The sequence below is a fragment of the Danio rerio genome, chromosome 10, assembly GCF_049306965.1.
Source record: "Danio rerio strain Tuebingen ecotype United States chromosome 10, GRCz12tu, whole genome shotgun sequence".
Taxonomy (NCBI): Eukaryota; Metazoa; Chordata; class Actinopteri; order Cypriniformes; family Danionidae; genus Danio; species Danio rerio.
The window spans coordinates 45,989,287-46,016,974 of NC_133185.1; the positions used below are offsets into that span (position 1 = coordinate 45,989,287).

Genomic DNA, 27,688 nt, shown 5'->3' on the forward strand with positions numbered 1-27,688 from the left:
CATCATTGATGTTTTCACTGATCAGTAAGCGTAAACAAAGACAGACAAACCCATGTAACTGCCTGAAGGCCTACTGTACCAACACTGCCATTTCACAAGCCCACAGTACAGCATTACAACAAATTATATTTATATTCTAATTTATGCCTAATGCTGAAAATAATAAACAAGTGACCAGACTCTGATGTGTGTTGTATAATATCGACAATCAAAGCTTTCCCCTGATCAAGAGTGACAGCAGAACACTTCAAACTGATCACTAATTGAGGAAGGTCTTTTATTTTTTAAGGTTTATTAAGGTTTTCATTATTAACGCTTTTATTTATTAGGCTCCGTAAACCTTGTCATGATTGATAGAACTAGATGAAAATGCATGGTATATAATGATGACTTTGTGCTTTAATAAATATATTCAGCCAACAATAAAATGTTTGGTCCCACTTTATATTAAGTGGCCTTAACTAATATGTACTTACATATGAATTAATAGTTGGATGCAATGTACTTATTGTGTTAATACATGTATTTACTGTGTACTTATGCTTGATTTAATACATGTATGTAAATACAACTGTAATTAACTTTTGTAACTACATTTGTAAATACACTTTTGACCATCCCTTACACCTTAACCCACCCTTAAACCTACCCATGCCACCAAATGTGTCCCTAACCCAACCTCTATCCCAACTCAAAAGCACCACAAGTGTTCTCAAATACATCATAAACACAGTAAGTACATTTATTTATTTTTATGATTTAAGTACATAGTAGTGAAGGACAATTAATATAAAATGGGACCAAATGTTTGTCTCACATTCATATACTTCCATGAGCACAAAACACAAAAAGGCAAATACTAAAGACTTTAATGCAATTAAAATTAATTCAGAGTGTAAAATGTAAAAGTTTCACATTTTAGAGCATTCTGTGAGTTTCAAAAGTATTTTTTAAATAAGATGATCCGAATGATCCATTTATAAATGGGTCTGAATCAGGCATATCACACCAACATAATATATACTATAAACCAGGGGTCACCAATCTCGGTCCTGGAGGGCTGGTGTCCCTGCAGGTTTCAGCTCCAACTTGCCTCAACACACCTGCCTGGATGTTTCAAGTACACCTAGCAAGACATTGATTAGCTTGTTCAGGTGTGTTTGATTAGGGTTGGAGCTAAAATCTGCAGGACACCGGCCCTCCAGGAACAAGTTTGGTGACCACTGCTATAAACGGTTTGATCTATATGACACAGATTTTTATTTACAGACCATAAGTCAGTTTAAATGTTATTGATTAATGCACTTACTTGACAGATTGCATTCATTTATTTTCCTTCTGCCTTTTCACTGCGGAATGAACCACTACTTATGTGGATTTTTAGTTTGGGTCAGTTTAAATGTTGATACATGCCTAATATAACCCAGTAAACAACCAATGACCTGATATAATTGTTTAGACAAACAGATAAAATCCTAAATAAGACATTCAGCTTTAAAACATGATTCAAGATCAAAACAAGCATTCAACTCCACAGATAATTCAGAGTGGACCCTAAAGGAAAAGCTTTTTTCTTTCTTTTTTCTCCGTCATCAGAGTAGGCGGTAGATGGGTTGGTCAGTCTGATCCAGACACTGTATAAATGAAAGGACAGAAAGGAGAGCAGAACAAACTCCTAACAGGAGGAGACTCACTCATGGCCTATGAGACAGAGGATCAGGAGACTCAATACTGCTTTCCTGACATCAACACTTCATGTGTGAAGGAAAAACACTCCAAACATGAATACAACATCTTGTATGTGTTTTTTTCACTGCTGTCAGCATGGACTGTGTTTCTGAACCTGCTGGTGATCATCTCCATCTCTCACTTCAAGAAGCTTCACACTCCGAATGTGGCTGATCTGTTTATTGGACTTTTTGTGATGCCTGTGAAAGCCATCAGACTGTTTTACAAGTGTTGGTACTTTAGAGAAACCTTCTGTGGATTCACTTTAATATTGATTGGGGTATTTCCATCAGCATCACTTAGTAATTTAGTTTTAATTGCTGTTGATCGTTTTGTGGCTGTGTGTCACCCTTTACTGTACCCACAGAAAATAACCATCACTAACATGTTGATTAGTATCTGTCTGAGCTGGCTTTACTACTGTGCTTACATCACAGCCCTAGTAATTAATAATAGATATTTTGACACTTCACACAGAACCGAATTGTGTTATGGAGAGTGTTCAATCATGATGAGTTTTAGTTGGATGCTCACTAATCTGTTCATGTCTCTTATTCTTCCCTGTGTCATTATAATAACTTTATATTTGAGGATTTTCTATGTCGTTCATCGGCAAGTGAAGGTTATAAACTCTCTGATGAAGCGTGGAAAATGTGTAATGAAGAGTTCAGTGAAGAGGAAATCTGAGAGTAAAGCTGCTCTGACTTTAGGAATCATTGTGTTTGTGTATCTGCTTTGCTGGATTCCTTACTATATCTGTGCCTTATCTGTAAACTCTTCCACAGCTATAAATGTTTTATCATGGGCTGTGTTTACTAACTCAGGTCTGAATCCTCTGATTTATGCTTTATTTTACCCCTGGTTTAAAAAGACAGCTAAACTCATCTTAACTCTGAAAATATTTAAGCCGGCATCCTCTCTGATCAATATATTTACAGAACTTGAATTGTAATTAAACTGGCCATTGTTGTTGCTTGCTCATTATGGTAGATTTTATTACTGATACTATAAAATAATGACATAAACAAAAGATTACTTTTAAGATCATTAAAACAATATTGGTAGGGAGGACATTGTTCCATTTGTTTCTGAATATACTACACTTTGTGTTCAATTTAGGCATTAGAGATAAACAATGTTCAGATAACACTAGTGAATCAATGTTGTATTAGCCTATTCAGACTATTTTTATTAGGTCATCTTGAATATTTTTCCAATCCACAGGTCACACATGAAGGCTGACCTCATTGTTCAACACATTGAGACACTATTGCATCACTTCAGTGCTCTGTGTGTGTGAGTGTGTGTGTGTGTGAACAATTTTTCACACCTTTAATGAACAGCTCAGTGGAGGATCAACAATATCAATAACACATGAAAAACAAATCTATTAATAATCTAATAATAATTGGTCTTCAGAGTTGTTTCATCATTGATGTTTCACTGATCAGTAGAGTAAACAAAGACAGACCAACCCATGTGACTGCCTGGAGAGAGGCCTACTGTACCAACACTGTCATTTTACAAGCCCACTGTACAACATTACAACAAATTATATATATATATATATATATATATATATATATATATATATATATATATATATATATATATATATATATATATATATATATATATATATATATATATATATATATCGTAATGTAAGTTTAATACTGGAAAAGTGACAAGGATCTGATGTAGTTTGTATAGTCCACAGGCAGAGCTTTCTCCTGATCAAGATTGACAGCGGAAACCTTAAACCCAATCACTAATTCAGAAAGGTCTTTTATTTATTGGGGTCTGTAAACCTGATCAAGATTCTGCCAGAAATAGATGAAAAACTATGGTATATAATGACGACTTCTGCTTATGCTATCAATAAATATATTCAACCATCAATAAAGTGCTTGTCTCACATTCATTTGGCTGCAGTCTCAGGCCCTGTTACACTAGTGCGTTTTAGTTTTAAAACGGCATTTTAAAATGAAAACGATCCGCGTCTACACCAGCGTTTCACCTAGCGTTTCTGAACAGCTCTCCATCTTCACCAAAACACTGAAAACGCACATCACATGACCCCACACACTCTGGCAAGCGCTGCAGCCTATCCACCCAGATGAGAGCTGCACTTAGTCGGAGTGTTCATCAAGTATCTCCCGCTGGATCTAATCTCACTATATTTGTTAAACGTGATATTAAATTCATCTTGTTGTCTATATCTAAGGACATATTCCCAGACTTTGGTCTGTTGAATCTATTACTTGTTCTCGGGCAACGTGTTTTTGCTGAGCGCAGAGATAAATTAATAATTAATGTAACCACGTACATGCTGTATATTGACTGATTGCTTGCTTTTATTTCCTATAATGTATAAACTTATTGTATGTTATACTTTTATATTGGCCATTATTGATTATTAAATCTGATATTCAGTAAAAGAGAGGGTATGGTTCGTATTCTCAATGAAAACGAAAGAAGGCAGTCATAGGCTCCGTTTTGTTATAAATATGCATACAGTGAAGATGACGCTCATAAATGCAGCACAACGCCTCAACATTTCTGCTGTCTGTTAAGTTAATATCAAAATGGAAATAGCAGTTCCTTCATATTTGTATTTTATTGTTAAGAAAGTGAAACAACGTAGCCAGGGAGATGTGAGTAAGGTTATACTGTACACTGTTCCTTTGAAAATTTACCCGACATGTCCTCGGGGGTCAGTTTTCCATATCAAACTTGCGAAGTCTGAATTTTCAAGGAGAGGATGCAGGACTGAACTGTGTGTAGGCTACTTAATATTGAGCCCCAATCAGAGAGGGGAATGTCGGCAGCCCTGCCTCCGTTTTCAGATGTCTCCATTTTCCCCCATCCACACTGAGATGGAGCAGCAGCGTTTTAGAATAAAAATGGCTTCTTCAGCATTTTCAAAACGCTCCGCTTTTAGCGCTCGAAAACTCCGGCGTAGTGTACCATAACCGTAGCAAAACTTATGCGTTTTCAAAATAAAACGCATTAGTGTAAACGGGGCCTCAGAGATGCTGCAACCAGGGTCTTGGCTACAAGATGGCTTGCTTGGTTTGGGACTTGTGGAGCTGCGCATCAATGGATTTGCTCTTCAGTGTTTGGACTTTCAGTCGTGAACATGAAACCGCACTGAACTAAACTAGGCATTAAGGTGGCACAGTGGGTAGAACGATTGCCTCACAGCTAGGGAATCACTGGTTCAAGCCTCGGCTGGGTCGGTTGGCATTTCTGTGTGGAGTTTGCATGTTCTCCCAGTGTTAGTGTGGGTTTCTTCTGGGTGCTCCGGTTTCCCTGACAGTCCATGTGGTACAGGTGAATTGGGTAAGCTATAAATTGTCCGTAGTGTATGTGTGTGGATGAGTGTGTATAGGTGTTTCCTAGTGATGGGTTGCAGCTGGAAGGGCATCCGCTGCCTAAAACATATGCTGAATAAGTTGAAGGTTCACTGAACTGTGGCAGAGCCAGATTAATAAAGGGACTAAGCTGAAAAGCAAATGAACTGAACTAAACTGAACTTCAACTGGACTGACACAGTTTCAGTTTACTAGAACTTCTGTTAAGCTGCTTTGACACAATTTACATTGTAAAATGCTATATTAATAAACATCAAATAAATATAATAAAGAAAAGATGCATGAGTAGCATACTATGGTGAGGAAGGCGAGATGTGTGCGCTGTGAGTGAGCATACTACTGATGAGGGAGGCAAGATGCGCATGCGAGTATTCTTTGGTGAGGAACACATGATGCAGGTGAGTAATATAGCATTCAGCCGTGAACATTAAACCACACTGAACTAAACTAGGCATTAAGGTGGCACAGTGGGTAGAACGATTGCCTCACAGCAAGGGAGTCACTGGTTCGAGCCTCGGCTGGGTCGGTTGGCATTTCTGTGTGGAGTTTGCATGTTCTTCCAGTGTTAGTGTGGGTTTCCTCTGGGTGCTCCGGTTTCCCCGACAGTCCGACATGAAGCACGGCTACAGCTGGTGGTCAACGAGATTTGCAGAGCGACGGCGGGGATGAAGTTGAAAATGGAGCCGTTAGGCGGACACTTCAGGGCTCAAAGCTACTTTAGTCATGACCAATGTTATTGCAATAACAAAAAAAAGTTTTACAGTACAAATAAAACAGAAAACAGTCTTTACAAACTGTAGGTTATTTTTAAACAATGAGATATTAAAATTTAAATTTGAGTAGCCTATATAACAAACGCATGAGAAATATAGGGGAAAACAAGAGGGCACATAAAAAAGGAAATAAATATCCCCAAATAGGGTTATTTTGGATAATAAAAGCATTTTTAAAAAAGCATTTTAATCCGAAAAGTTTGAACAAAAGGAGCTAAATAAATGAGATAAACTTTAAGTAGAAATTTCCCAGAAAGAGCAGGTACATCAATGCCACTTTTAACATTTCAGCATAAACAGTTTGACAGAAAAATAAAATATTTTATAATCGTAGACATTTTTTTAAACCTAATTTGTTAAGAAACGGTGATGCAGTGGCGCAGTAGATATTGCGGTCGCCTCACAGCAAGAAGGTTGCTGGTTCGATCCTTGGCTCAGTTGGCGTTTCTGTGTGGAGTTTGCATGTTCTCCCTGCGTTCGCATGGGTTTCCTCCGGGTGCTCAGGTTTCCCCCACAGTCGAAAGACATGCTGTACAGGTGAATTGGGTAGGCTAAATTGTCCTTAGTGTATGAGTGTGTGAGTGAATGTGTGTGTGGATGTTTCCCAGAGATGGGTTGCGGCTGGAAGGGCATCCGCTGCGTAAAAAAGGTTCATTCCGCTATGGCGACCCCGGTATAATAAAGGGACTTAGCCGACAAGAAAATTAATTTGTTAAGAAACCTTTATAGGGGTGTCAGAATCAATGATGACAATTATTTTATATCAAGTCTGTAAGACTTATTTAAGTTAATATATAGGATATTTACGAAAATACATAACTTAAATAATTTATGTTAATTAATTAAGCTAAATAAATAGCTATAATAAATCTGTGAAAACAATCGAGTCTTTATGAACAAAATATTTTACAAAAGAGGATCCTGCAGTAAAACATTTGTACTTTTTTAATAAGCATGAAGATGTGTACAAGATAGAGATGGTATAAAAAGTTAAGTTACCTGTTATTTTGCTTCTAAAGTATTTATATTTTGTTATATATTGATACTCACTGTTGGTGACATTTTTTATTTATTTTTTTGCTTTGGTTTAAATGTTGATACATGCCTAATATTCACCTTATTCTCAGGTGACGAGCGGGCGCTGCCATTTGAATCTTTTTGTCTCGCGACTTCCGGTCACATTCACTTCCATTAATTGTTTGACGTTAACAACTGCTCGTTACGCTGCTTGATGTTGCAATTTAATATTTTCTTATTATATTATGCTACGTGGTCTGTGTAGTCATGCAAACATTTGTTTGTTGAGCAAGTAGTTTGCCCATTTTCTGCCGTTTATTATTCCTTGTCATTTCTCCCATAGGCGACTGAATCGGAAGTTCTAAGACAATCGCGAAAACAGGCGCACTTCCGCATTTTAGAATCAGGTCAATACCCCAGTAAACAACAGATAACCTGATGTAATGGTTTACACAAACAGATAAGATGATAAATATGACATTTAGCTTTAAAAAACAAGGAACACTATTCAAGATTCAAACAGGCTTTCAATATGATAGTTAATTCAGAATGGACTGGGAGGACTTTTTTTTTCTTTTTTCTTTTACATCAGAGTAGGCGGTACATGGGTTGGTCAGTCTGATCCCAGACACTGTATAAATGAAAGGACAGCAGAACAAACAGAAGGAGACTCACTCATGGCCTATGAGACAGAGGATCAGGAGACTCAATACTGCTTTCCTGACATCAACTCATCATGTGTGAAGAAACAACGCTCCAGTCATGAATATAATTTTATGTATTTGTTTTTTCCATTGCTGTCAGCATGGACTGTGTTTCTGAACCTGCTGGTGATCATCTCCATCTCTCACTTCAAGAAGCTTCACACTCCAACCAACATGATTATTCTCTCTCTGTCTGTGGCTGATCTGCTAATTGGACTTGTCATGCCTATAGAGGCCATCAGACTGATCGAGACGTGTTGGTATTTTGGAGACACTTTCTGTGGTTTCAATTTAATAATAATTGGGGCGATTCTCTCAGCATCTGTTAGTAATTTAGTTTTAATTGCTGTCGATCGTTATGTGGCTGTGTGTTACCCTTTACTGTACCCACAGAAAATAACCATCTCTAACATGTTGATTAGTATCTGTCTGAGCTGGGTTTACTACTCCGCTTATAACACTGTCCTTATTATTAATAATGGATATTTTGACACTTCATACAGAACAGACATGTGTTATGGACAGTGTTCAGCCATGATGAGTTTTACTTGGATACTCACTGATCTGTTTGTGTGTTTTACCTTTCCCTGTGTGATAATCATCACTTTATATTTGAGGATTTTCTATGTCGTTCATCAGCAAGTGAAGGTTATAAACTCTCTGATGAAGGGTGGTAAATGTGTAACGGATGGTTCAGTGAAGAGGAAATCTGAGAGTAAAGCTGCTCTGACTTTAGGAATCATTGTGTCAGTGTATATGCTTTGCTGGATTCCTTACTATATCTGTGCTTTATCTGTAAACTCTTCCACAGTTTTAAGTGTTTTGACATGGGTTGTGTATGCTAACTCTGGTCTGAATCCTCTGGTTTATGCTTTATTTTACCCCTGGTTTAAAAAGACAGTTAAAGTCATCTTAACTCTGAAAATATTTGAGCCGGCATCCTCTCTGGTCAATATTTTTATAGAAAATGAATTGTAATTAAACTGGTAAAGCTGTCTCTCACAATGATAGATATTATTATATTTGATAGGATTAATTAAAACCTGATTTTATATTAACATAATATATTCCTTAACTACTGAATTTATTGCATTGTGCGTTTATGCTGGACATTGAGATGTTGGAGGTAAATAATGTTCAGATAACATTAGTGAATTACACATGAAAGCTGACCTCACTCTGAGGCAGTGTTGCATCACTTCAGTATGTGTATGTGTTTGTAGTATTTCACACCTTTAATGAATGTTTCACTGGAGGATCTTCAATATCAAGAACACATAAAAAACAAATCTTAACAATTATAATTGGTCCTTAGTGTTGTTACATCATTGATGTTTTCATTAATCAGTAAGAGTAAACAAAGACAGACCAACCCATGTGACTGCCTGGAGAGAGGCCTACTGTACCAACACTGCCATTTCAAAAGCCCACAGCAGCATTACAACAAATTAAATATATTTTCTAATTTAAGATTGACAATGAAAATAAAGTCAGGCTCTGTTTTTGTTGTAAACTCCTGATCAAGAGTGACAGCACAACACTTTGGTTTCTGCTCTACAAATTTATCAGATTGAGAGAGCAGTGGCTAAAACGTCATCACAAAGCAGCAAACTTATTTTTGAAGCTGCTGGTTTCTCTGAAACCTCAAGGTACAGAATCCTCTAGAGAACGGGTGCCCAAACTTGGTCCTGGAGTGCTGGCGTCTTGCATAGATTAGTTCCAATTTGCCTAAACACATCAGTCTGGAAGATTCTGGTGTACCTATTAAGATTAATGATTGGCTTAGGTTAGAGCTAAACTCTGCAGGACACCGGCCCTCCACGACCAAGTTTTGAGCACAACCTGCTCCTGCAGTTGTGCATAAATCTACCATTTGGACACCACTAACCAATGCTTACAAGCAGAAGAAGCCCAGACTTTAAGACTAAGGGCGTACTCACACTATGTATAGTTGCCTTCAACCAGGCCGAAGCATGCTCGTACCCTCTCCCGTCTCCTCCGACAGACCCTGCTCACATCGCATTCGTGCCTGGGCATGCTTATGTCAGCGATGATGCGCTGTTTTGTGCAAACGCCATACTCTCGCTCAGCACAGTGGAGATTTCTTTATATCGTTATATCATTTAAGTCGTTTGGGATGCAGTGACACGCAGTCAAATATTTCGCCGAACAGATCAACCCCTTTTGACACTAATAAACAATCATAAAGTCCTCGTTCTTCAGGAATTAGGAGGTTTGCTGAAGGTGCAGCTGTCGTGCAGTGAGGGAGCATAAATCCATATGAAACAGATCTTTAAAAGTCACGTCTCGTCAGTTTCGGATTCAGGCGCACTTTGCACTCACACTACGAGCATACTGTGCCCAAGTAAACAGAGTTCTGGTACACCTCTTCCAACAGGGCCAGGGTCGGCCAAGTGAACCACGCCTGAGCCCAATTCAGAGCACTCACACTTCTCAAACGATCCGGGAAATGGGCCTGGGCACGGTTCGGATAGCGTAGTGCGAGTACACCCTAAGGTCCAATCCTACCTCTACCTTTTTTGAGGATCACATTCGAAACCATACCACAACATACTTTCACATCTGACACTCAATGACATAAGAATACCCTATCAGAAAAGTCTAGTGGCTGGGAATTACCTTTTTACAGTGTCTCTATTATAAACAGTATAGATATGATCTTATTGCCACATTATATCGTTATGATACCATGATATATGCCTTCAAGTTCCATTGTATAGCAGCAAGTCTTCCAGGTTCTGAAGCAGCAAAACAGCCCCAGACCATCACACTATCACCACCACATTTTACTGTTGGTGTTCTTTTCCTGAAATCCAGTGTTAATTAGAAAAAGGTTTAAAGAGGTTTAGCTTTTGTCACGTCTCTCCACAATTTCACAAAAGTCTTGGGAATCATCTAAATGTCTTCTGGCAAACTGACAGCAGCCTTTATGTTATTTTTGCTCAGTAGTGTTTTTTTGTCTTAGATCTCTGCTATGCAAAACATTTTTGCCCAGTCTCTTTTTTCATGGACACTCACCTTAACTAGAGTCAAGTTAGGCCTGCAGTTTTTGGATGAATTGTAGCTGTGCTCTGGGATAAATTTTTTTCCATCAGGCAACCGAGAATGTTCTCCATTGTTTCATGTTTTTTCCATATGTGGATAATGGCTCTCACCATGGTTGCCAGTACACTGACCAGCAGCCCCCTCACCGAGGGACTATCTGGGGTTAGTTAGTTAGTTAGTTAGTTTATATAACACATTTCTTACAACTAAGGGTGTCATGATTTTGATTTTAAATCTAAATCGATCGAAATTCATGCTCAATTTAGATTATCGAATCAAAAAATGGAATCGTCGATGCTGCCACGCCCTCATGTCACTTCAGCTCTGCTTGCCAAGCGGAAAAAAAAAAAAACATGCTTGTTGAAGTGCTTGTTGAAATGCAGATGCAGGAGACCTGTCGAAAGAACTTAAACCCTCTCCTCTTTCAATGAAGTTGTCGGTGTGGAAGTATTTTGGATTTCCAATGAGTTATGTTGAAAGTTTTTGTGTTGTCGACGAAAAAAAAAAAAAACTGCAAGCTCTGCTATGTACGCGATACTCCGCCCTGCCCCCGTTGCAAATCCGCTCGTGAAAAATACAAACTCGGCCCCTGTTTACACTAATAGGTCTTAGTTTTTGAATGGCATTTTAGGACGAAAGCAATCCACATCCACACTGGCGTTTAGCATTTCTGAACAGCCCTTCTTCATCACTACCACTGAAAACGCACATACCGTCTGACTTGACCACACACACACACACACACTTTCATGCGCTCAAGACAGCGGGTCCAGGCAGTCAGCAGGTAAGTAGACTGCTTCAGTCTTTCACTTTCTCACTTGTACTTAGTAATTTTAGCGAACACCTCAGATACTGCTGGCTGGTTCCTGTTGGTTGTGCACCTTTTTTTTTTACCAAGGCCATTATAAATAAGGACACAGATTACTGTCTATACGAGTCCCCCAGTAAAAGTGATTGACAGGTGGTAATTATGTGTGTAACTTATCTTTATTCATTTACTGTATGATTTGTTTATGGGTAAAACAAAGATCAGGTAGGTCAGGTAGTTTAAACGGTAGGCTACAAATAATTAATTCGTTATGAATGAATTAATTATTCATAATTAACTCACCGCCGCATATGACGACGATGCCATCGTCCATTGCGATGTTTCATATTAGACATCGTACAATGCCAGATCAGTCGACATCGCCAAACCCTTGTAAGTATACCACATTATTCCATCGGCAGCATGACTAACATGGCAGGGCATCTCCGCAGGCAACACAAAAACATAGAAAACTCCAGTTTTAGGCACTTAATTAGTGTGCTAGAACCGCGCTACGAAATCCCAAGTAGAACGCATCTCCTAGCTATAGTGACACCCTCCATGTACAATAATGTGAGGGAGAAAGTTATTAAAGGTCTTAGCAGTGCTCTTTTAGTAGCCTTGTGATTGCTGGACCTTCAGAGCAACACAGAGCTTCATGCCTGTCACAGCGCACAAAGGTCAGATAATATTATATTGCATAAAAGTCTTTAAATGGCACAGCTTGTGGTTTCAAATCGAAAACCGAATTGAACCAAGACTTTAGAATCGAAAATGTAATCGAATCGAGGATGTGGAGGATCGTGACACCCTTACTTACAACACAACGTTGACCAAAGTGCTGAAAACAATCAATGCTAATTAAAATAAAGCCTACATCACATGCATTACAATTAAAACATAAGACAAACCCCTCAACATTAAAAAGGCTCAAATGCTAAAGAACAAAGATGGAGTTTCAGACGCTTTTTAAAAACAGATGGAACAGGTCTGATGTGGGCTCAAAGCCTGTTCCAGAGGTTTGGGGCGATAAAAGCAAAAGCCCGATACCCACTTCGCTTACAACGAAAGAATAAACTGATCAGAAGACCTTAGTGACCTACCAGGATTATATACACATGTAGAAGGTCTGGTAAGTAAGGTGGTGGCAGATCATTTAAGGATTTAAAAACAAAAGTTAATACCTAACAGGCAGCCAGCCCAGAGAGGAAAGAATTGGGGATATGTGCTCATACTTGTGAGTCCATGTCAGAAGTCTCGCAGCGGCATTTTGTACTAATTGCAATCTTTTTAGGTCATTTTGACCAAAACCTACATATAGAGAGTTGCAATAGTCAAGTCTTCCCAAAATAAAATCATGGATCGCCTTCTCAAGGTCATTAAAAGAGAGAAATTATTTCACTTTTGTGAAGTCGTAAATGGAAAAAAAACTGGATTTAACAAATGAATATACTATTTATTTAAATTTCAGATCACTATTAAAATAAAACCCAAGGTTTCTAACAACAGGTTTTTGATGAATTGATAGCTCACCAAAACCTAGGGGCATCTGGGACACCCATCTGCACGAGGACTTTAATATCGCAGCATAGAGGCCACCAGCTTGATCATCAGGCATCAATGAACAATGAAAAAGGTGAGTGTTGCCCACCCCATCTGTATGATGCAGGGTATTCTAGGTCTGGATTATTCATTTGGTGCCAGGGAAAAGACATTTCGGGTTGGCGTCACTGTCCAAACCGCCAGTGCCGCCATCCATTACCTGGGTGCCCTTCGGGTGCACTGGTATGGGCTCGGCGAGGCACCCAACAGTTAACTCGGGTTTCTATTTAAGAATAATTTTAGGCTTATCTGTATGTACTGCATATTGGCTTGGTTCTTTATTTTCATAAATATATAATACTCTCAGGGCCATAAAATATGAGTGAAAATCATCAAATGCTCCAGATAGCTGGTAAGAAAAAAAAATGGCAAAAAAAGAGGTATAGGGTGGATTGGGAGAACTTTTTTTTTTTTGACAAATCAAAGTAGGCGGTATTTGGGTTGGTCAGTCTGATCCAGACACTGTATAAATGAAAGAACAGAAAGGAGAGCAGAACAAACTCCTAACAGGAGGAGACTCACTCATGGCCTATGAGACAGAGCATCAGGAGACTCAATACTGCTTTCCTGACATCAACTCATCATGTGTGAAGGAACAACGCTCCACTCATGGATATATCATAATATGTGTGTTTGTCTCATTGCTCTCGGTATGGACTGTGTTTCTGAACCTGCTGGTGATCATCTCCATCTCTCACTTCAAGAAGCTTCACACTTCAACCAACATGATTATTCTCTCTCTGGCTGTAAATGATCTGCTTATTGGCCTTATCGTGATGCCTGTGGAGGCCGTCAGACTGATTGACAAGTGTTGGTATTTTGGAGAAACTGTCTGTGGATTCATTTTAATTTTAATTTGGGTCATTCCCTCAGCATCTCTTAGTAATTTGGTTTTAATTGCTGTTGATCGTTATGTGGCTGTGTGTCACCCTTTACTGTACCCACAGAAGATAACCATGACAAACACACTAATGAGTATCGGTCTGAGCTGGCTTTGCTACTCAGCTTATATCTCAGCTCTCATAATTTATAATAGATATTTTGACAATTCACACAGAACAGACGTGTGTTATGGGCAGTGTTTAATCATGATGAGTTTTAGTTGGATAGTCACTGATCTGTTCATGTGTTTTATTTTCCCCTGCCTCATAATGATCACTTTATATTTGAGGATTTTCTATGTTGTTCATCAGCAAGTGAAGATTATAAACTCTCTGATGAAGCGTGGTAAATGTGTAACAGAGGGTTCAGTCAAGAGGAAATCTGAGAGTAAAGCTGCTCTGACTTTAGGAATCATTGTGCTTGTGTATTTGCTTTGCTGGATTCCATACTATATCTGTACATTAACTGTAAACTATTCCACAGCTGTAAGCATTTTGACATGGATTGTGTATGCTAACTCGGGTATGAATCCTCTGGTTTATGCTTTATTTTACCCCTGGTTTAAAAAGACAACTAAACTCATCTTAACTCTCAAAATATTTCAGCTTGCATCCTCTCTGATCAATATTTTTACAGAACATGAGCTTTAGCTAAACTGCTAAAGCTGTTTCTCATAATGGTAGATATTGTTATATGTGATACTATTAAAACTATTAATTGTAACAATTACATACAAACATAAGATCACTTTCAAGAATAATAAAGAAAAACTAGTAGTGATATCAGTGTTTCTTTTGTTTCTAATGTCCATATTTATTATACTGTGTGTTCATGCAGAGCATTGGAGATGATGGAGGTAAATAATGTTAGTGAATCAATGATGTATCAGTCATTATTGCCTTTTTTTCCAATTCACAGGTCACACATGAAAGCTGAACTCATTGTATGTGAGGCAGTGTTGCATCACATCAGTGCTGTGTGGACGTCTTTACACCTTTACACATTTCACACCTTTAATGAAAGGTTCAGTGGAGAATCATGAATATCATCAATATTAATAACACACAAAACACAAATCTACTCAGAGTTGTTATATCATTGATGTTTTCATTGATCAGTAAGAGTAAAAGACAGACCAACCCATGTGACTGCCTGGAGAGAGGCCTACTGTACCAACACTGCCATTTTACAAGCCCAAAGTACAGCATTACTACAAATGAGATATCTTTATTTCATTTAACAGTAATACTTATGATAAAAGAAGTGACCCGGCTGGTGTGTTTTTGACAGGAAACATCTCCATATTCAGAGCTTTCCCCTGATCAAGTGTGACAGCAAAATATTGAAAACCAATCACTAATTTAGAAAGTCTCCCACCTCAATCTTTGAGCAGGCGCACATACAATAACTTGTGGCATTGTCATAGTACTGCAGCAATTTGAACATATCGTCACCTTAGAATTATAAGGTTCTATCTGACATTTTTGTCAAAATTGAGTTATTGACATATTCTTATGAAATGATAACTTATTTACATCACGGGATGTTTTTTATAAGTTGTTTACATTTAAAGACTTTTTATTAAAAAAAAAAATGTTACACACATCCTGTTTGCTATTGAATGCGAAAACAATGAAGCTCAATATCTCAAAATTATTCAGAACGCAGACAGAACCTTATAATTCCAAGGTGAGGATATGATAAAAGTGGTGTTTGAGCACCAGACTTCTGTTGTAACTTTTAAACAAGCATGTCAAATTTATCCCATTATTAAGATGAAATAAATGTGGTTCTACAGATGTTTGACATGTGGCTGTCAATTGACAGGTTGCTATCATATATCACACACAAACCCTTCAAAATATATCAAAGTTTAGGCAGTCTTACATGTTTTTGCGCAAGACATTTTTGAGTCCAATAAACAAGACATCAGAACTTTAATCTAATTATTAATATTCTAAATTATCAAGTTAAGAGGAGACATCATTGGCCTAACACTGGAAATTAACTCTCTGTTTTTAATGATATTAGCATATATAATGTAAAAAGGGACCAAGAACTGAGCCTTGTGGTATCCGACAGTGTACCAACACTGCATTTTTTTATGAATGCATTTGTATACCTTGAGCTGGAACTGAACATACAAATGCCTGAATAAGCATTGAGCAGCCAAGCACAAGAGAGTAAAAGATTGTCAAGTAAAAGCTAGTTGTCGGTCTTGTGATGTTTTCAGTTGGCCATCATACAAAAACATGCTGCAAATTGCCGTTGTTAAACAACAAAGGCATTTCAAAAAGTTGAGCAGGAAGCTCATTGGCTGCTAAGGAGACAGCAACCAATCTCCTGCACCATTTATTTAATAATTAGAAGCAGATTAAGTGTGATCTATTAACCTGCGCACGCAGAGATTCAGGACAGAACTGTATTTTTGAAGGGACAGTGTGTCTGCTTTCCGAACTGTGCTAGGAAGGCAGTTCCAGAGTTTAGGTGCCTGATATGTGATATGTGAAATCTTCTGCGTACAATTGATTTTGACATTCTCTGAATAATCAATTGTCCAGAATTAATTTAGTGTAGATGAGAGCCTGTAATGGCCTGTTTCCACTGAGAGGTACAGTATGGTAAAGGTTGGTACGAGTCACGTTTATCAGGCTTGCATTTCCACAGCCAAAACAAATGACAAAGTTTCAGTCAACGTCATTCTCACTCAAGGAAATGTCAAAGTAAAGCTGCACGGGTCACTCACATATCATATAAGAAGCACTGCTCACAAAACAGATGCTTTATACAGATACATTTTTGTGTGTAAATGTTTATTATTAACCTTTCTATGAACATGATTTGATTATAAGTCAAATCAATGATAATAGCCTACTGTAACGTCTGCTATTATATAAAATAAACCAAAAATGTAACGTACACGAACACATACAGAACCTTACAGTTTCCGATATATTTCTAATTACAGAAAAACTATACACAGCATACATTTAGTCCTTATTTCTGTTAGAAAAACTATATGCAATATAGCCCACAGTCAGTGCAAACCTCTCATCTGTATCTTTGATATTCACCAGCACATGTAACCTCTGTTACAGAGTCCAAGTTCATAATAGTCCAAAAGGAAATGATAATAGTTAAGCATGGCAGTTTGTTCATGTTTTAGGTTGCTGAAGGAATCATTTGCTCCTTTATTTTTTTTCTGCTTCACTCTCGCATTTGTTCATTTATGAAAGGACCGGATGTCAGAAGCACTTCAATAATCTCACGCACGTTATCATCAGCTCAAGAAGTTAGTTATTTCAAACAAAGATGTGCGGCAAGTGATCGCAAGCTCTCTGGAGAAAGTGAAACTGCTCAGACACGCCAGATTTTGTCCTTCTTGCCTTTGTGGCTGCACTCAAAAAAAAAATGACGTTTGTTGTTTGTTCAAATTACTTCAATTCTTTAAGGTTTTGAATAGACTTGATTGTCTTATGTTTAATAAAATCAAATAACTAAAAAATGAATTAGCTAACTTACTTGTTGTTCTTTCATGTAGTCTGAACACAAATCTATGGTGTGGAACTCAACATTTTTTACAGTGTGTTCATCAAGACGACAAGGTTTGTTTGCGCTTGGGTTGACCATGGCTCATTATTATATGTATTGTGTATATTTGTGCATATATTATATATATTGTGTATATATATATTATCACAGTGTAATGTCTCAGCTGTGTATTTAAAAATGGCGGTTCCTTTGTTTTCATTCTTCTGGCTACCCGCCGACTATGCACTGGGGTACGTTTCTCTGTGAACCAATAGCGTTCAGCTGTGCATCTAGCTTCGCCTTATGGAACCCTTTTGTCATGCTAGGTACCCTTTGCAAAGGGAACCCAAAAAGTGGTAGGGTACGCTTCGCTTTTTGGTACCTTTTGACAGTGGAAACGGCCATAAAAGCGTATCGAACTGTACAGTGCCACTCAGTGGAAATGGGCCAAAACACACCAGGAGCTTCCTCTAATACTGGGGAGCTAAGCCATACAGGGATTTGTATGTAATAAATAAGATTTATAAATGTATGCAATATTCAATTGTGAGCCAATGCAATGCTGACAAAACCAGACTTAAATGATCATATTTCTTTGTTCTAGAAAGCACTCTAGCAGCTGAATTTTGAACCAGCTGAAGTTCATTTATTAGGCCTACAGTGCAGACACCTAGTAATGCATTACAGTAGTCTAACTTAGAGGTCATACAAACATAGACTTTTCTGCATCAGACAATGATAGCATGTCAAAGTTAGCCCATTATTAAGATAAAAAATGTAAGTCTACAAAGGTTTAAAATGTGGCCTTCAATTGACAGTTTGCTATTAAATATCACACACAAACCTTTAGAAATATATCAAGATTTAGGCAGTATTACTTGTTTTTGCGCAAGACATTTTTGAGTCCAATAAGCAAAAGCTCAGTTTATCTGAATTTATTAATAAGAATTTTAGATGAAGATGAACTTTAAACTAATTATTAATATCAGCTATACAATCTGTTAATTTTGTAAATTTTTGTATAAATTATCAAGTTGAGAGGAGATGTCATATAGGCCTAACACTGGAAACTAACTCTATGTTTTTAATGATATTGTCTAGTGGTAGCATATACAATGTAAAAAGGGACCAAGAACTGAGCCTTGTGGTATCTGAGAGTGTACTTTTGATAGGTACGGTCTACATCAGGGGTGTCAAACTCAGTGCCTGAAGGGCTGCTACCCTGCACAGTTCAGTTCCAACCCTGCTTCAACACACTGACCTGTAGGTTTCAAACAAGCCTAAATGACTCAATTAGTTTGATGAGGTGCGTTTAATTAGGGTTAAAACTAAACTGTGAAGAGCTGTGGCTCTCCAGGAACTGAGTTTGACACCTGTGGTCTACATTAACTGACACAAATCTATAAAATATAGTAAGACCTGAACTAAGCCAATACAGTTCCAGTAAAACTAACATCCTTTTTTAAGGCCATTCAAGGAGAATGTTATGACACGGATGTCCAAAAACGTTGAGAGAGAAATGGAACCACGATCTGGTGATAGGAGCATTCATAACTCTTAGGAGTGATGTTTGAGTCCTATGAAATGATCTAAATCCAGATTGGAATTTCTCACAAATGTTGTTTCTGTGTAGTAATGAACATAATTAGTTAGATAAGACTTTTTGTAGTATCTTTGACATTAAAAACAGGCTTAAATAGGTTTATACAGCTTAAAATTGTAGGCAAATATCTTAAAAGTAGCGGTGAATGCAATGTATTAAGAGCAGGTTCTGCAACTTTTGGGAACAATTGTTTTGTTCTCAACATGAGGATTGAATAAAATACTTTTGTTGTTTAAAAGCAGAGGCTCGGTTCTTTATTTAAATATATTATATTTTGTGGGCCAACAAACTGAGGTGAAAAACATCAAAAATAATGCAGAGGGCTGGTAACAATACAAAAAAAAACTATGGCAAGAAAAAAATTGAAGGCAGGACAAGCTTTTTTTTTTCAATCAGAGTGGGCGGTAGATGGGTTGGTCAGTCTGATCCAGACACTGTATAAATGAAAGGACAGAAATGAGAGCAGAACAAACTCCTAACAGGAGGAGACTCACTCATGGCCTACGAGACAGAGGATCAGGAGACTCAATACTGCTTTCCTGACATCAACTCATCATGCGTCAAGGAACAACACTCCACTAATGGATATATTATATACTTGTTTGTGTCATTTCTGTCAGCATGGACTGTGTTTCTGAATCTGCTGGTGATCATCTCCATCTCTCACTTCAAGAAGCTTCACACTCCAACCAACATGATCGTTCTCTCTTTGGCTGTGGCTGATCTGTTAATAGGTCTTATTGTGATGCCTGTGGAGGCCGTCAAACTGATTGAGACGTGTTGGTATTTTGGAGACACTTTCTGTGGATTCACTTTAATATTAATTGGGGTGATTCCTTCTGCATCTCTTGGTAATTTGGTTTTAATTGCTGTTGATCGTTATGCGGCTGTGTGTCACCCTTTACTGTACCCACAGAAAATAACCATGGCTAACATGTTGATGAGTATCTGTCTGAGCTGGGTTTACTACTCAACTTATATCACTACCCTTGTAATTTATAATAGATATTTTGACACTTCACACAGAACAGATGAATGCTATGGACAGTGTTTAGTCATGATGAGTTTTAGTTGGATACTCACTGATCTGTTTGTTTGTTTTGTTTTTCCCTGTGTCCTGATCATCACTTTATATCTGAGGATTTTCTATGTCGTTCATCAGCAAGTGAAGGTTATAAACTCTCTGATGAAGGGTGGTAAATGTGTAACGGAGGGTTCAGTGAAGAGGAAATCTGAGAGTAAAGCTGCTCTGACTTTAGGAATCATTGTGTCAGTTTATCTGCTTTGCTGGATTCCTTACTATATCTGTACATTAACTGTAAACTCTTCCACAGTTTTAAGTGTTTTGACATGGGTTTTGTATGCCAACTCGGGTCTGAATCCTCTGGTTTATGCTTTATTTTACCCCTGGTTTAAAAAGACAGTTAAACACATCTTGACTATGACAATATGTCAGCTTGCATCCTCTCTGGTCAATATTTTTACAGAACATGAACTGTAATCAAACTGGTTAATCGGTCTCATACTGGTAGATATTATATGTGATGATTTTAAAACTTTTAATTGAAAAATAAATACTATTAAGATAATAAAACAGAAATTAGCAATAACATTGTTCCTTTTGTTTCTAATGTCTACATTTATTGCATTGTGTTCATTGCAGGACATTGAAGATGTTTAAGGTAAATAATGTTCAGATAACACTAGTGAATCAATGATGGATAAGGCTATTTTATTAAGTAACCTTCCCTTTTTTCCAATCCACAGGTCACACATGAAAGCTGAACTGATTGTATCTGAGGCAGTGTTGCATCACTTCAGTGCTGTGTGGACGCCTTTACAATATTTCACACCTTAAATGAACGGTTCAATGGAGAATCATGAATATCATCAATAACACATAAATCACAAATCTAAACAATTATAATTGTTCCTCAGAGTTGTTAAATCATTGATGTTTTCATTGATCAGTAAGAGTAAACAAAGACAGACCAACCCATGTGACTGCCTGGAGAGACCCTACTGTACCAACACTGCCATTTTACAAGCCCACAATACAACATTACAACCGTTGATATATTTTTTTTTAATGCAAGAGTAATACTTAAAATAAAATAAATGACCAGGGGAATGTATTTTTGACGGAAAACCTCTATATATGATCAAGAGTGACGGCAAATTCAAACCACTTACTAATTCAGAAAAATCTCGTATTTGGATCTGAAAATCTTCCCTAGGTTTTTACAAGAAATACAAGACATAACTTGGCTTGATGAATGTTTGTAGTTAAGAGAACTACAATAAATAAATGCACATATAAATAATATTTGTCCTACTATTCATATGCTTCCAACACTATAGAACACCCAAAGAAATCTTGAAGACTTTTCCTCATCCAGAGATTCACAGTGTGAATCAATTCTGTGCTCTATTTTGGATATTTTTTGGCATTTGAGTTTCATGAGCAGTTATCATAACTCATGTGAGAGATCATGAGACTGAAGCCTATATGAAATTGTTTATACATATACATATAACTGTAAAATTAAGTTTTGTTGTCCTCTGGTGTGACACCCACATTTATTAAAAATGTCCTGAAAGATAGACAAGTCATTTAGAAAAAAAATCATAATGTCATATAAAAATATATACCATTATATGAGAATAAGTGTCCAACAATGAAGACAAATCACTTCTACAGTGCAACGGGAAAATATTCATAGCACTTCACTTTTTCCACATTTTTTATGTAACATCCTTATTCCAAAATGGATTAAACTAATTTATTTTCTCAAAATTCTACACACAATACCCCATAATGACCATGTGAAAAAGAATTTTTGAAATTGTTGCAAATTAATTTAAAAAAAAAAAAAAAAAACTGAAAAGTCACATGTACATCAGTATTCACAGCCTTTGCTCAATACTTTGTTGAGGCACCTTTGGCAGCAATTACAGCCTCAAGTTTTTTTAAATATGATTCCACAAGCTCGGCACACCTGTCTTTGGGAATTTTTGCCCATTCCTCTTTGCAGTACCTCTCAAGCTCGATCAGGTTGGATGGAAAGCGACGGTGTACAGCCATTTTCAGATCTCTCCAGAGATGTTCAATAGAATTAGTTCTGGGCTCTGGCTGGACCACTCAAGGACATTCACCGAGTTGTTGTGAAGCCACTCCATCGATATTTTGGTGTGCTTTGGGTCATTGTCCTGCTGGAAGATGAACCGTCACCCCAGTCTGAGGTCAAAGGCACTCTGAAGCAGGTCTTCATTCAGGATATCTCTGCACATTGCTGAATTCATCTTTCCCTCTATCCTGACTAGTCTTCCAGTTCCTGCTGCTGAAAAACATCCCCACAGCATGATGCTGACCCCACCATGCTTCACTGTAGGGATGGTATTAGCCTGGTGATGAGCGCTGCCTGGTTTTCTCCAAACGTAACACATGGCAAAAGAGTTCAACTTTAGTCTCATCAGACCACAGAGCTTTGTTTCTTATGGTCTGAGAGTTCTTCAGATAACTTTTGGCAAATTCCAGGCGGGGAGTCACTTCCTTCTGGCGACTGTACCATACAGGCCTGATTGGTGGATTGCTGCACAGAAGGTTGTCCTTCTGTAAGGTTCTCCTCTCTCCACAGAAGAACGCTGAAGCTCAGAGTGACCATCGGGTTATTGATCACTCAGCTTAGATGGCCGGCCAGCTTTAGAAAGAGTCTTTGTGGTTCCAAACATCTTCCACTTAAAGATGATGAAGGCCACTGTGCTCATTGGAACTTTCAGCGCTGTAGAAATGTTTCTGTAGCCTTCCCCAGCCTTGTGTATCGTGACAATCCTGTCTTGGATGTCTACAGACAATTCCTTTGTCTTCGTGCTTGGTTTGTGCTTTGACGTGCACTATCAACCCTGGGACCTTATATAGACAGGTGTATGCCTTTTCAAATCATGCCCAATCAGCTGAGTTTAGCACAGGTGAACTCCAATGAAGCTGCTGAAACATCTCAAGAATGATCAGTGGAAACAGAATTAATTTAGAGCTTTACACCAAAGGCTGTGAATACTCATGCACATGTGATTTTTCACCTTTTTAATTTTCATTCTTTTGTAATTTTTTTTTCTTAATTTTTTATTTTTTAATTTCAAAAACTCTTTTTCCACATTGTCATTATGGGGTATTGTGTGGAGAATTGAGGAAATAAATGAATTTAATTCATTTTGGAATAAGGCTGTAACATAAACAAATGTAGAAAAAGTGAAGCGCTATGAATACTTTCCGGATGCACTGTGAATATATAGAAAACATGTAAATCACAAAACATGAAAACTGTTCACTTACAGATATTTTTTACAGTGAAAAGTTCAGTTTAAAAAATTTGCTAGTTACCGCCCATATTTTCTCCAACACGTCAATTTTCTTCGTCAAAAATGATGTTTTACTAAAAAAACTGCCTTTTTACTGTCAAATACCCATTAATAAAATCCACAGATGGCGAACACTTGTTTTCACATTATGATCATTTTACTTGTATTTAACAACCTTACAATTTTTATTTAGTTGTACAGAATACAACTAATGCTTAACATCTTATCAGATAAACATATAATCATAAAATTTATTCATTTATTTTTTTTCAGCTTAGTCCCCTTAATAATCAAGTGTTGCCACAGCGAAATGAACCACCAACTTTTCCAACATTACGCAGCGGATGCCCTTCCATGTGCAACCCAGTACTGGGAAAAACCCATACACACCATATCTGTCAACCCTCCCATTTTTCTCTGGATTCTCCTTTCTAGGTAGCCAATAAGAATTTATAACTTTGAGCAATATTTTAAAGAGAGCCAATGCAATAGTGACAGAACTGGACTAATGGGATTATATTCCGTAGTTCTAGAAAGTACTTTAGCAGCAGTATGGAGTCAATCTAGTGCCATATATACCTGCAAATATAAAGAAATAAAAAATTTTTTGCAATTGAAAAATAAAGTATTGAGCAAAAATAATTGCAAGTCTCCAAAAATTGCAAAGGGAAAATTAATTTGAGAAATAAAAAATGTATTTTGCTAACAAAAATAAAGAACTGCAAAGGAAAAATTAAGTTGAGAAATAAAAAAAATTTGCAAACAAAAAAGAACTGTAAATAAAAATAAAGCAGTGCAAAAAATCCTAAAATATTTGCAATAAAAAAAAACTATACATAAAACTACATATAAACTGTATAACTTGGGCGTTTACAGCAGGCCCGGACCTACTGGACTGTAAGCAGGGCCGGCGCATCCGTAGAGGCAACCTAGGCGGCCACCTAGGGCGGCAGTATAGAGAAGGCGGCATCCGCGACACCTCCCTTACCACCCGCGTCCTCAGTTATGTCCGCGACACCTCCCTCACCACCCGCGTCCTCAGATATATTCACGCATAGACGACAGAATAGAAAGGGCAGCGTCAGCGACACCTCCATCAGCACCCGTGTGTCCTCAGTTATATCCGCGTATAGGGCGGCAGAATAAAGAGCGCAGTGTCCGCGACACCTCCCTCCCTCAGCACCTGCACGTCCTCAATTATATCCGCGCATAAAGCGCCGGAAAAGCGGTCCGCTACATCTCACTTTATTTTCATAATCACTTTCGTTTTCACATTGGGGTTGAGGGCGGCGTGATCGTGCTCTGCCTAGAGCGGCAGTTCAGCTTGCTCCGGCCCTGACTGTAAGACCATCTTGTTGATACTATGTCTCCAAATGATGATGTCGCTTAAATGGAGGCAGGTCTGAAGGAAGTTTCCCTGACTCCGCTTCCCTTGTTAAATCAGGGCCACAAAGTTAAACGTGCAGAAAAAGTGCAAAGTGAAAGCAGCATCGCAAACTAATAGTCGACTAAAAAGCAAATCAAAACAAGCATTGCAGTTGACTGGACTAGTTTTGTAAAGGCAATGCTATAAAAATGTTTTGTAAATGTATTTAGTTTTTTTTTTTTTTTTTTAATTGCAAATATTTTAGGGTTAGATTTCTATATACAGTTATTTTTTTTTTAAATTTAATTTTATTTCACAACCTAACTTTCCCCTTGCAGTTATTTTGTTAACAAAATTTATTTTTCTCAAAAATAAAATTTCCCTTTGCAATTTTTGGAGATTTGCATTTATTTATTTTTTATTTGCAAAACCTTTTTATTTTGCAAGTATATATGGCACTAGATTGACTCCATACTCTAGCAGCTGCATTTTGAACCAGCAGAACCACCTAGTAATGCATTACAGTAATCTAACCGAGCAGTCATAAAAGCATGAATAAGTTTCTCCGCATTAGACATTAATAGCAGATATTTGATGGCAAAAGTTTGGCACATTTTTATGAAAAAATGCAGTATTTTACAAATGCTTGAAATGCAAAATGTGGCCTTAAAAGAAGAGGTTGCTATTAAAAAAAAATTTTATAAATTTTTTTTGAAAATTCAGAGGTATTTGGGTCCTATAATTAAGAGCTCCGTTTGATCTGAATTAAGTAATAAGAACCTATTAGTCATCCAATTTTTAATGTCAGATATACAGTCTGTTCATTTTGTGAATTCATACAAATCAGTCGGTTGATAATGAGTATAATTGGCGCAACAGTGGAAACTAAATCCATGTTTTTTATTGTTAAAAAAAGTTAAGAAATCGCATTTACTATGCTGTGGTACCCCACAGTGTACTTTTGATCTGTTGCCTCCTTTGATCTAATGCCTCTATTAACTAACACAATTTAATAATGTTAACCAGGCCAATGCAGTTCCTGTTATACCAACATAACTTTGAAGCCCATCAAGGGGAATGTTATGATCAATAGGATCAAATGCAGCACCGAGGTCCGATAACACTAAGAAAGAAATGAAACCACAAGCAGATAAGAGCAGACCATTTAAAAACCTCTTGAGTGCTGTTTCTGTGATTTGAAATCCAGATGGAAATTTCTTACGGATTTTTGTTTCTCTGTAGAAATGAATTTAATTGAAAGGATACGAGGCTTTCAATGACAGCTATTTTAAAGTTTGTAGGCACATATGCTAAAAAAGATGCATTCAAAACATTAAAAACAGGTTCTGCAACTTTTGGGAACAATTATTTTGCTCTCAACACAAGGATTGAATAAAATGCTGGTGTTGTTTAAAAGCAGAGGCTCAGTTTATTTTGACATTAGGTTCTGATAACATTTAAAAAAACATGGCAATAAAAAATTAAAGGGTGGATTAGAAGGACAAGCTTTCTTTCTTTTTTTTTTACATTCTAGTGGGCGGTAGAGAGGTTGGTCGGTCTGATCCAGACACAGTATAAATGAAAGGACAGAAAGGAGAGCAGAACAAACTCCTAACAGGAGGAGACTCACTCATGGCCTACGAGACAGAGCATCAGGAGACTCAATACTGCTTTCCTGACATCAACTCATCATGTGTCAAGGAAAAACATTTCAGTCATGGATACAATATACTTTACATTTTTGTCTCATTGCTCTCGGTATGGACTGTGATTCTGAATCTGCTGGTGATCATCTCCATCTCTCACTTCAAGAAGCTTCACACTCCAACCAACATGATTATTCTCTCTCTGGCTGTAACTGATCTGCTTATTGGACTTATTGTGATGCCTGTGGAGGCCGTCAAACTGATTGACAAGTGTTGGTACTTTGGAGACACTTTCTGTGGACTCACTTTAATATTAATTTGGGTGATTCCCTCAGCATCTCTTAGTAATTTGGTTTTAATTGCTGTTGATCGTTACATGGCTGTGTGTCACCCTTTACTGTACCCACAGAAAATAACCATGGCAAACACACTTATGAGTATCTGTCTGAGCTGGGTTTACTATTCAGCTTATAACACTGCCCTATTATTTGACAATGGATATTTTGACACTTCACACAGAACAGATGTGTGTTATGGAGACTGTTCAGTCATGATGAGTTTTAGCTGGAGAGTCACTGATCTGTTCATGTGTTTTATTTTCCCCTGTGTCATGATTATAACTTTATATCTGAGGATTTTCTATGCTGTTCATCAGCAAGTGAAGGTTATAAACTCTCTGATGAAGGGTGGTAAATGTGTACTGAAGGGTTCAGTCAAGAGGAAATCTGAGAGTAAAGCTGCGCTGACTTTAGGAATCATTGTGACCGTTTATCTGCTTTGCTGGATTCCTTACTATATCTGTACATTAACTGTAAACTCTTCCACAGTTATAAGTGTTTTGACATGGATTGTGTATGCTAACTCAGGTCTGAATCCTCTGGTTTATGCTTTATTTTACCCCTGGTTTAAAAAGACAGTTAAACTGATCTTAACTCTAAAAATATTTCATCTTGCATCCTCTCTGGTCAATATTTTTACACATCATGAACTGTAATCAAACTGCTAAAGCTGTTTCTCATAACATAAGGTTAATTTTATTAAAAAAAATCAAACAAAATTGCTAGCGATAACATTGTCCTTTTGTTTCTAACATCTACGTTCATTGCAGGACATTGAAAATGTTAAGGGTAAATAATGTTCAGATAACACTAGTGAATCAATAATGTATCAGGGTATTGTATTAAGAAACCTTCCTTTTTTCCAATCCACAGGTCACACATGAAAGC

The 27,688-nt window shown here is 37.4% G+C and overlaps 4 protein-coding genes across 4 annotated transcripts; all 4 read left to right on the forward strand.

Moving 5' to 3' along the window:
• Nucleotides 1-6,963: 6,963 nt before the first annotated feature.
• taar19g (trace amine associated receptor 19g) lies at nt 6,964-10,999 on the forward strand. Its single transcript, XM_073915198.1, has one exon. It carries the CDS (start codon nt 7,573-7,575, stop codon nt 8,575-8,577), a length of 1,005 nt encoding a protein of 334 aa, XP_073771299.1. The 5' UTR covers nt 6,964-7,572; the 3' UTR covers nt 8,578-10,999.
• Nucleotides 11,000-13,545: 2,546 nt separating this feature from the next.
• Nucleotides 13,546-17,000, forward strand: taar19d (trace amine associated receptor 19d). Its single transcript, XM_001921481.6, has one exon. The coding sequence runs from the start codon at nt 13,546-13,548 to the stop codon at nt 14,605-14,607; it is 1,062 nt and encodes a 353-aa protein (XP_001921516.3). The 3' UTR covers nt 14,608-17,000.
• Nucleotides 17,001-19,558: 2,558 nt separating this feature from the next.
• taar19b (trace amine associated receptor 19b) lies at nt 19,559-20,625 on the forward strand. Its single transcript, XM_021479459.3, has one exon. The coding sequence runs from the start codon at nt 19,588-19,590 to the stop codon at nt 20,590-20,592; it is 1,005 nt and encodes a 334-aa protein (XP_021335134.1). The 5' UTR covers nt 19,559-19,587; the 3' UTR covers nt 20,593-20,625.
• Nucleotides 20,626-25,070: 4,445 nt separating this feature from the next.
• taar19c (trace amine associated receptor 19c) lies at nt 25,071-27,456 on the forward strand. Its single transcript, XM_009305640.5, has one exon. The coding sequence runs from the start codon at nt 26,395-26,397 to the stop codon at nt 27,454-27,456; it is 1,062 nt and encodes a 353-aa protein (XP_009303915.4). The 5' UTR covers nt 25,071-26,394.
• Nucleotides 27,457-27,688: the final 232 nt, after the last annotated feature.